Source organism: Anneissia japonica, unplaced genomic scaffold (assembly GCF_011630105.1).
Source record: "Anneissia japonica isolate Jap-2015-1 unplaced genomic scaffold, ASM1163010v1 scaffold287736_len1891122_cov214, whole genome shotgun sequence".
NCBI lineage: Eukaryota > Metazoa > Echinodermata > Crinoidea > Comatulida > Comatulidae > Anneissia > Anneissia japonica.
Window position 1 is genome coordinate 518,863 of NW_022756106.1, and position 11,375 is coordinate 530,237.

The window sequence follows — 11,375 nt, forward strand, 5'->3', positions numbered from 1 at the left end:
AATTATGTTTAATTATGACAACAGCTCAGAAACATAGCTGGAGTGTTTTATTGTGCATGCATTGAATTTGAAAAACAGAGCTTGAAAGTGTAAGGGAAACGGCCATCTGAAAGAACAATATATAAATTAATGCATAGCAAAATCATAATATAAATAAACAATTTGCTTTAAAAGATTATTTTATATAGAAATTATATTAGAATAAATGAAAGAATAATTAATTGGAAGTCATTGTGTATTTTATAACATACATTATACCTTTTATAGTTACTATCAGAAACACTTTAGAAATGTTTTCTTTAGACATTTACATAAACATTGTCGGTGGTGGATCCAATAATTTGAAATAGAGGGCCCAGATAATCAATTTTACAGATGGAGCAGCAGATCTGTGACACTTCTAGACTATAAATTCAGATGAAAAATATGAATGTAATTTTTCTCCATATTCATTTTTATTTGAAAAATTTTCTGTCACCATCCCCTGAATCTGCTGATTGTGTGAATATTACTAGGGATTGAAAGGAAAAAACTCTTCCTGTAAAAATGAACTCACTTGGATTGTCCATAGGCTGTCTCTTATACACATCTAGATGTGTATAAGAGACAGCAATTTATCTTGCTGCAATTCATTGTATATAAAACCAGCCTACTTTCTGAATAGCGCCCTCTAATAATATCTTTACACAGAAATTGAGTTTTTTTTTTCTCAATGAAAAAAATCAGTGGGATTGTAAGAATACATTATTTTAAAAAAACATATTTCAATATCAAATACAACTACCCAAAATAAGGCAAAAAATGTAATAATCTCACTTTTAATGACTAAATTTGGAACTTCCAATGCAAACAAAATCTGTTCAATTTAAAAAACACTTGTACATTTGCGAACACATACGTCATCTACCCTTGAGTGGCATTAAGAATCTCTTACTCACTTTTAGTTGTTTTTCTCATCTCAACTCATCTCAACAATCATCCCATTATATACAAATTGTAAAAAACTTAGCTATGCCTATTTTTAACAATGTTCCATATAGTCATGATCAACATTTATATTTTACCAAATTATGTAAAGGTAGCTTGTTAACTATCCAATTCGGTAACAGATAACCACTTCTTTTTCTCGAAATAGAATGAAAAGGTTAAATTATGTTTAATTATGACAACAGCTCAGAAACATAGCTGGAGTGTTTTATTGTGCATGCATTGAATTTGAAAAACAGAGCTTGAAAGTGTAAGGGAAACGGCCATCTGAAAGAACAATATATAAATTAATGCATAGCAAAATCATAATATAAATAAACAATTTGCTTTAAAAGATTATTTTATATAGAAATTATATTAGAATAAATGAAAGAATAATTAATTGGAAGTCATTGTGTATTTTATAACATACATTATACCTTTTATAGTTACTATCAGAAACACTTTAGAAATGTTTTCTTTAGACATTTACATAAACATTGTCGGTGGTGGATCCAATAATTTGAAATAGAGGGCCCAGATAATCAATTTTACAGATGGAGCAGCAGATCTGTGACACTTCTAGACTATAAATTCAGATGAAAAATATGAATGTAATTTTTCTCCATATTCATTTTTATTTGAAAAATTTTCTTTCACCATCCCCTGAATCTGCTGATTGTGTGAATATTACTAGGGATTGAAAGGAAAAAACTCTTCCTGTAAAAATGAACTCACTTGGATTGTCCATAGGTGTGTGGTTACAGACAATCAATGCTTCAATAGCCTTTGACTTATCGGGAAACTCGGCTAGACCAGTGCGGCTACGATCATCTGTAGATGAAGGTAAAATAAAAAATAAAATAAAACATCCATCAGGCTGAGGAGGAACAGAAGCATGCAGAGGCTATAGTGACTGAAGCCCCTTTCAGATACGAGTTGCAATAAGCACGCCGGCATGTGTTTCTGTCTGAAAAGGGTCGATACGCCAATATGCTGGCTTACTTTAGACCACCGTGCACCCTGGTAATAATGCCGCAATATTTTGGTAACGGTTACTGGCTTGCTCTGTCTGAAAGGTTATTGCAGCAATAAAGCCGGTGTGTGCATTATTCATGCATTGAAAAAAAACAAAGATTAAAGCTGAAAACAATTGAGCGTGGTGGTATTTAATTTCTTTTTGTGGGTTGTCAAAAATAAATCTCCCATTTTTCATCGCCATTGTGAATGTAATTAAGTCAACCAGCAATCGACAAAGAATCAACACAACAAAAACATTTACACAATACAGTATACTATTTATTTTATTTTTTGGACACTTTGAGGAAGGTGGCATAAAACAGCAATAGACGATAGTCATCAGCGCTTCTACCCTAAAGAAAGGTTAAATTTACTGCCCTTGGAACAACAACATTTACACAGCAACAGCTGTAAGGTTTAATCCATCGTCATATTGACAAAAATGCAAACAAAAAATTGCACCCTCTGTATTTTAAACCGCCAATATTACGCCTTTCTATGACCCTTTCAGACAGAAAAGCATTATATTACTGCAATATTGCAGTAACAAAGGCGCTGTGTGAAAGGTTATAGACCGGTTATTATGCTGGCATGCTTTACTACAATATTGTGGCAACGTCTGTCAGAAAGAGGTTTAATCTTGCAGTGTGCTCAAATAACACAATACCAAAAATAAAATTTCATTGGGCTTAAAAAATTCTTTAATTTATGGCCTGCACTTACGTTAACATCAGAAAAGCCAAGATACTGATAAGTCTTACACTACCTTGTATATTGCAAATTACAAAGATTCATAGGTATGCTCATCTAGAGACCTGCACTCGTCAACATTGTAATCATTGTCAATAATAAACTATATAACTGGATTACTTGGGAATGGAAATAATGGTTTTAGTGGTTACTCACTCTTTGCTTCAAACATTTTAATGTTTAATGGTTCAACAGCTCCACCGGCAATAAATACCTAATAAAGCAACAGAAAAAAACCAAACATTACCATCAATACAGAGAGCAAGATAGTTTAGTTAGTTAAAACTGACAGTAAACACCATTTATTTGACCAAAGAGACCTTAGTGACATTACAAAATTTAAAGAAGTCACATCACACAAACAAAAACTAAAGAGCAGATAGGGATAAGTAGGTTGTGTTCACCTGTCTGACTCTCTCGATATCACTTTCTGGATGCGAGTTGAAGAAGTGGAGGACTTTGGATGGTTGCTGAATACGGTTTTTGGCAGCTGATTCTACGGTGGAGAAACGGTTGTTTCGGCTGCTGGAGAAGTCTTTGAATGCTGGTGTACCATCAGGAAGATCACCAACTACTGGTGGTGGCGAAATGTACATCTGCTTGGAGAAGCTGTGAAATAGAAGTTAATAATGATTACTACAAATACAACATAATCACATTCAACTTTAACAATAATACATCACATTTCTATAGTGCCTGTTAAAGCAACTATTGGAAACAACCATAGCTTCTCACTTGAATGAATGACAACAACTATTGTTAAAAAGAAAATAGATAAAACAAATTTTGTGTAAAAAAGACTACTAAAATGGCAAGACTATGTAAATCATTAATACTAAGCAAGCAAATACTGCCAGACCATTTTAATGTTTATTCATAAATTGTTTATCTAACAATTTTGGACCAGTCTCAAGCCTAATGGGTGTCCTAGAAGCACATTACTTTTAATTTTCGTCCGTATTTTTTTTTTTTTATTATGTGTTAATTAAGCAATGAAGTCAATTAATTAATCTAGCAGAATAAAATGGCAGTAAAATGTTCAGCAGGTAATATTTTAAATAAGCCTGCTTGCTTTGATTAATATTGCCTTACCCAAGCTGGATAGTCTTTCCATAGAACTCAATGTTGCTGAGGTTGGTAATGGCTCTTTCAACTGCTAAAGCATCAGCCATTTCAGCCATAGCACACCCTGGTTTTGTCTTCATAAATTTGATCTTCAAGAAAAATATAATTGAACATTACTATAATGAAAAAGCACAGGTAGCCATATTTCTTCTTGAACAGCAGCAGTTTTTATGGAGTGTGCTACAGTGTCAGCTTTCCACTCCCTAAGCATCATGCGATGTCTTAGAGCATTAAGGCTACTAAATGAACATCTCTCATGGCCCATGTGCATGTTATAGAATGCAGTACACTCTTCGTAAAAGAGTAGGGGATTGTCTCCCAGTGTACTGCCCAATCACCACAAGAAGGACCCCATTGGAAATAAGTTTTCTAGACTTTTGTGGGCTATCCTTGGTATTTACACCGAATAAATCCAACCAACCAACCAACCGTTATGTTGAATGCATGACCCATCATTAAAATTATAGATAAAAATTACTTATTTTATAAGAGAACATGATGCAGCCTATGGTACAATACCTTGACGACGTTTCCATAGAGACAGAGCAAGTTGAAAAGTCTCTCGCAATTCATCTTCTCGGGATCCATGTTGTACACCATCACCACAGGACCGCCAGTCATAGCCGAAGTGAGTGCCGATGGAGGCTGCATAGCATATGGATCTTGGTACCCCTGGCCATATTCACCACGGTCACCAGGGTATCCACCACCCCGGGCTGGGTAACCACGCTCCTGGAAACCAGCTCGGCTACCATTCCCATATGCGGGCATCTGGGGCTCCATACCTTTATAAATAATATAACATTGTCATCAATATTTAAATGTAATATAACTATGGCTAGACAGGAAAACTTGCCTAAGTCAATTCCAAAATGCCACTGAAAATTTTTTTTGACTTAGAAAAAAAATTGACTTACAGATTGTTAATTAATGGAAACACAACAATTTGGCAGGTAAATAAGATCAAATTTGAAATTATTTGAGTTAAGCAAAGTCAACTGAGGCAAGATTAAATGTATTTTCTTAGTGTTACAGTATCATGGAGAAAATATATTAATCTTATCTTAAATATGTTAACATGAGGCTTGCCATCCCAAAACCAGCATACTGTTGCAAGATATTAAACCGAATAAATACCATAAGAATGTGCAAGCATTGTTACATCAGTATGTATTAATTCATAAATGAACAGTCTTACCATAGCCTCCACGGCCTCCTGGATTCATTGCCTCATTTCTTCCTCTGCCGCGGACACTTGGTCCGTTGTAAGCAGGCTCCGGTGGGTCATCTAGCAGGGCTGAACCACGATCTGGTAAACAAAATCAAATGACATTAAAACAAGTCCATAATGCAACACTACCATTTAAGATACAAACAAGAAAAACAAAATGCTGGGAAATAGTTGTTCAGTTGAGAGAAATTGACCAAGAGTTCATGTACACCATGTTAGAAATATGAACATTAATATACATGTTGCCAAAAAAATGTTTTAAATTATACTTGCAAAGAATATAAATAATGGAATAGGGATGTCTTGTACTGACTGCACAACTTGTCTAATTAAATATTGGAAATAGTATAAACAAATGTAAAAGCATTATGTTGTTAATATACCTGTATCAAAATATTATATATTGTCTATATAAAGATACTATACAGTAAAATAAAACATAGAAATGTTTACAAATTTTAAGTACAACAATAAGGAAGACATAATTGCAAAATATGAAAATAAAACATACATAGCCATCAAAGAAAATACACAACAGAAACAGAAATTGTTTTCAATTTTTTATCCTTTTATACAATTTGTAGTAAAATCATAATCATATGTACCAACTTGCTTAAGTTCAGGTATGAACAAAATTAATTAATATAGTTAATATTTTGCAATGGTCTACAATAGAAAATTTATCATTTTAACAAGCTGTTTTATAGTTTCACATGAAGTAACTACCTCTAACGTCAAAGCATTTATTTGTCAAAAACATGCAACATGTCTAAATATGGCTATGACCACATCACATTATGACCATATATGTGCAACAGTTTTTTGTCAAAGAAAATTTGGTAGTCTAGACCGAGACTTATACTATGTGAAGAGTGCCAAAAATAAAATTTAGAATTTGAATAGATTACATATTTCTTGCATTATTATCTTGTAATTTATAAGTGAATACTGACGGACACATAATACCATTTCTAAATTCCCTGCATTAAACGCAAGACTGCAAGTGGTTTAAAAATAGACTGCAATTTGTTCATAAGCCATGACCTGTGACATCAGTTAGTGCATGTGAAACAACCGGGTATATCAGCTTTTTCACAATGGAAATAAATCAGCTTAATTTGCACTATAGAATAAAAGCAAGAGGTTATCAGACAAGCATGACTTACACGTGCTTGGTTTGACGTCAACAAGCGAGGCTTGTTGTCATACAGCGAGCCAGCAACTCCCACAACATGGTCTCATATACCACCATGGCGGCAACACCTGCCGGTGATCAGTGAGGGAAGGAGTGTAGTTCGAGTGACCAAGACAAGAGAATGACAAAGGTTCCAAATTTCAAGATGATGGAGAGTACGACCGTAACCAGCAAATGCAAGCAATTCCACAAATGGTAAATTATATATGAACATTTAAATTTGGATAGTATTTTTGTCTCAAATTTTGTATTTGTTGATTTTTTTTAATTTTTTTTTCAGGAACATGGTATGTTCATTTTTTGTGATGTTTATTGTGCAGATTTAGAATAATAAGTATTAACATTTTAGTATTTCATATAAACTTGGTATATAATGAAAAATTTGTTGTTCAATGCTGGCTTTGTATTGCTTGCATGTACTATATCCTTTGCCAAGGTCTGTATGGGTTATTCCATTGTTGTTTGGACTACTCCATTGTTTTGAATTATTTAATTATTGCTTGGGGAGCTGGTTTGAGCCTTGTTGCTGTAAGTTGCCTATACAAGTTCTTGATGATGTAAGAAAAACATGGCACGCAGGTTTTGGTATCTTTTATTGTCACAATGAATGTTTCCATGTCCCAGCATGTTACAATGATAATATAAATCTGTATAATAACTTGTATTTATAACAATGACCATTTAAACTGTAAGAAGGCAGGTTTGCATGCAATGTAGTGATAGAAATACATTATGATGATTTTTCCATGTTAAAATGAGAAAAAATTAGTTGAACCTTGATTATAATACAGTGGAAACTCTATCCAAGAACCACCCATGAGGTAGAAATTGTCCTTAAAGGGTAAAGGTAGTAAATGGAGGTATCAGAGTTGGTGAGACGCTCTTATTTAGAGTTTCAACTGTATGTACATCCCATCTGATGATGTGGTTTTTGCTGAGTATGAACTGTCTGTAAATAGGAACATTTCTGGAGCTCAGTAGGGATGCATTAAGAGAGATTAGAAGTCAGCGCATGCACAAGGAATGCGACCAGGATGAAGCCCTTCCACCAGGAACAAGAAGTTGAAAATGAGGATGCTTGCAGGAGAAGGGATGATACTCAGAAGTCTGTTGATGGGAGGAGCAACCGTATCCATAGATTTTAATGAAGAGAAGACTGTTGATAATGGCTTCGGAATCTGCTGTGTTAGAATGAATGGTATCCTGTTCATGGTTCTGAGTGTGTGTTTCCATACAAGAGCCATGTGTGTTTCTGGAGTTGCCTGTGTGTTTCTTGAGTTGCCTATGTTTCTGGAGTTGCCAGAACATTCTTGTTGGAAGGTGACAATATAATATAATCATTTCATCTTGTTGAGAGTAACAATGTCATGTACTAGAACATATGGCAAGACTGCCAAATTTTAAGTATGAAATGGTGTAACAATTGTTCAAATATTTGTAACGTCTCGTGAAAGAATCTAGTGTGGCATCAGACATATTCCTGTTGAGTTTGTCTTATGATAGGATCTAGTGTAGCATCAAATACATGTTTCCTGTTCAGATTGTTGAGAAAGAGATCCTTGATGTCAATTCGGTGGATGCCATTGAGTAACTGTGAATGATTGGGTCAATGTTAAACTTGACCTCGTCTTTATTGTATCCAATGATAGCTGAGTATTCTTGGTTGATCTTGAGTGTTCTGAGGCTGGCGTGCTTGATATTATATAGCCTTTGTTCTGTCTGGCTGACATGTTTCTGTGTTTTTACCCTGATGGTTATAGACTGTATCATCATTGTCAGGCCGACAAAGACTGGTTTCAATGTGACAATTAAAATCTGATACGTTAAATGCTGAGTGATAAATTAAATGCACATGAAATAACTGTTAATCATTAATATATAAAAAAGATAAGAATTTTGATTTCCTTTGGGTCTCTCTGAAGAGAAGCTGTAAATGAGAAAAAACTTGGTTAGCATAATGTTAAAAACATTGTTATATAAAACCAAAATCATATAATTAACAATATTAAACATCTAACTTCATTACAATTCAGTATTAAAAAATTAATATTTAAGTGTTGGTCAACTAGACAATTTGGGAATTGTAAACATGTTAAATTCTAAAAACAAATACAAGATGTATTTAAAAAGTCTAGGAATCGTGTTACCCCTTGTTAGCGACTTACTTGGGTTGCTTGCAATTGCTCCAAGGGTGGGGTTGGTGTAGTCAAATGTTTCTTGATCATTCTTATGCACAGTCAACGTCTTGGGCTGTATAAGCACATAACTTGAGTTAGGATCAAGATAAATTTGAAGTATATCTATAAACATAATCAACTTTTATGACTGCAGCAGAAATACATGAGCTTGTAGAACAATAGCATAAGAAATACTTGAGAATACTTACCCTAGCGTAGTCGATGCGCAGAGAGCAACAGCCAGAGTATACGTCACATCCGTTCAAGTTCTGCAGTGCTGCAGTTGCACTTGGTATGGTGTCGAACGTGAAAACAAAGTTAAGGATAAAAACACCAAGCCAACTATAATAAGGGCAAATAGAAAAATTTATTAGATTTTCACTCCGCCCTCATCAAAATATATTGATGCGGGAATTTTAAAAAAATTATTTTTGCCGCATCAATTATTTCAACAGTATTACAAAGTCAGTTTTCTTGTTTTGGTCACTCACTGATGGTGGTTTTGGGATGGCAAAGAAATGGCCATAAAATCAACATCTAGTTCAACCTGTTTGGCATAATATATGCTAAATTCACAATATACATGCCTTCAGTATAGATGTCTTACACATTTACATCATAGCCAATTACTGGGATGTAGGACTTTGGGTAGTAACACTTTCAGGATAAACACTAAAAATTTAACGGTAAAGGATATTCAACCATGGCTTGCACGCCATTTTTCTTGAAGACCACAATTCGGAGTACCTCACCATATCCCTTGCAGATAGAATGGAGAACATCCTGAAATAAAACACATCAAAAATTATTATTATTTTATAATCATTAAGACGCACACACACACGTGCCAAGGATTGCCAATAGCGAATATATTACTGTCCTACGAGAAGGTGACAAATCCTTTTCACAAAACAAACATACACTTTATGCTTTAACCTAACTAAAATAAACCTCAATATGAGGTTTAGGAAGTGGAGTTGTGTTGGAGGCGAGAAAAATCCTGCAACACTGACAGAAATTGAACCCAGGACTCTGGGATTGGAAGGCAAGTAGCTTAGCCACCAAGCTATTCAACAACAATAAATCCTGCCTTAAATTGTGTATAAAGTGGAGAAAAAGGTATCATATATTACACTCTACATTAAAAAAATCTTAGATTGTAGGTTTGTGGATTGAGATAGATATACCATTTATTCTAGCACTACCTCACCCATTGAACAAACCAAGAGTTATTCTCCTTCTCCTTGACGTCCCTGATTTCATTGCTACTACGTAGCTCATGCAGGGTGCTTTTTGAAGAAGTCCAACATGTACAGACTAATTAACAATCTAATTAGCATTGGTTGCCGATCAAACCATTCATGTAATAGCATAATAATTCTGAAAAATTGCTTAATGAAATATAAAAAGCAAGCAATTAAACATGTTTATTAGACCAACAAACAGCCATTATAAGCTTTGTTTACAATATTAAGTTAATGACATCATCATGCACATATATGAATGGCTGTGATTTGACATCATCATGCCAACATATGGGTGTGATGTGACATCATCATGCCAAGGTGTACAATAAATGGCACCATGACAAAATTTGGGCAAATAATAAATATTTGTTACATAGTGTGAACAGAGCATTTAGCTAAGATGTAAGTAAAAAGTGGAGTTTACTTACTGTGGTGATAGGGTAGCGAGGGTTCAGTATGGTGAACAAGAGAACGTTGTTACCACCACTTGCATCAACACCATCACTGCAACACAAAAAAAAACCAAAAAAAAAAAACGCATTTATAAATGAATCCCCAATTATCATACAAGTACTGTTCTACTTTAAAAGTCGTTGCATTAGATTACCACTATTCCCCAGCTTTCAACCCTTGAAAATAGAACCATAAATTAATTAATAGATATAAAACTATATCTAAGACACACATGTTTTATTCAGTAGCCAAGATTCAATACTACTTACACTGATGGATATAGTATGTCAAATTTTAATACCACATGTGGAGAAGGATTTCTATCCATTAATTAACATCTTGAGAGTTTGTATCAATATCATATTGCATATGTGGGCCTGGAAATATTGCAGATGGTTGTATGCTTATAGTTGTTTGCATTGGTTCAATTTTGACCAAAGCACCTTTACCTTGGTCAAAACTTAATTCATTTTCCGTGCAGCCAACAATGATTACAATTTGAAAGATTAATTTCGCTTAATTACTGATCTGATAATAACTACTTCTCCACCCCCACTTTAAAAAACCAAATCAGGGCTCGATTTAGTACTAGCCCGCCGTACAGTGTCTAGTAAAAACCGCTCCGGGCTAGCTTATTTACTCCTCATGTTGCCCGGTTGTCTAGTGGAGAATTAGGAAGAAAAAACATTTTCTTAAAAAAAAAAATAAAAAAAAAAAATAAAAAAAAATCGGAACTTTCGAGACAATCCCTGCGCAGGAGGTACCGCAGCCCAGAGAGTACACTCTAGCTAGCTTTCAGCTCTTATCTCCACATGCGTGAGTGTTTAATTATTAAGATGATCCCCAAGTCATTCACCAACCACTACAGGAGGATGGCATGATATCTTTCTCTCAATAGAAGATCGTTTGATCGTTCAATCTGGTTAATTTAGGAAGTTAGAATATTTAATTTAATGTACTGCCTTATATTCATATTATTTTCTCATAATGATATTTTGAAAATGTTCAACTTTTAATAATAAGTACTTCAATGCTATAGGTAGGCTAGGCTAGCCTAGGTCTTGTCTAGGCCTAGGTAGCCTAGGTAGCCTAAGCAAGATTTAGTGAGTGACTTGAGACCTAAATATTTAACAGATGCATTGGTTTGATTGATTTCTGGGCCCTTTGTTAAATATTAGAAAGCCAAAGTTATAACCAGGGAGATGTAAAAC

At 34.3% G+C, this 11,375-nt stretch overlaps 1 protein-coding gene across 2 annotated transcripts in view; it reads right to left on the minus strand.

The window, feature by feature from the left end:
- Window positions 1–731: 731 nt before the first annotated feature.
- LOC117123958 (heterogeneous nuclear ribonucleoprotein L-like) overlaps window positions 732–11,375 on the minus strand; it is a 15,028-nt gene continuing 4,384 nt past the window's right edge. Inside the window, exons 5-15 of one of the 2 annotated variants that reach the window (XM_033270058.1) lie at window positions 10,140–10,215; window positions 9,162–9,247; window positions 8,674–8,770; window positions 8,453–8,537; window positions 5,060–5,170; window positions 4,381–4,646; window positions 3,829–3,950; window positions 3,141–3,345; window positions 2,893–2,950; window positions 1,705–1,800; window positions 732–1,254 (exon numbers count right to left, since the gene is read on the minus strand). In XM_033270058.1, the coding sequence (XP_033125949.1) occupies window positions 1,196–1,254; window positions 1,705–1,800; window positions 2,893–2,950; window positions 3,141–3,345; window positions 3,829–3,950; window positions 4,381–4,646; window positions 5,060–5,170; window positions 8,453–8,537; window positions 8,674–8,770; window positions 9,162–9,247; window positions 10,140–10,215 (1,261 nt within the window). In that variant the 3' untranslated portion in view covers window positions 732–1,195. The remainder of the gene's footprint in view (window positions 1,255–1,704; window positions 1,801–2,892; window positions 2,951–3,140; window positions 3,346–3,828; window positions 3,951–4,380; window positions 4,647–5,059; window positions 5,171–8,452; window positions 8,538–8,673; window positions 8,771–9,161; window positions 9,248–10,139; window positions 10,216–11,375) is intronic. The other variant, XM_033270057.1, reaches the window with a different exon arrangement.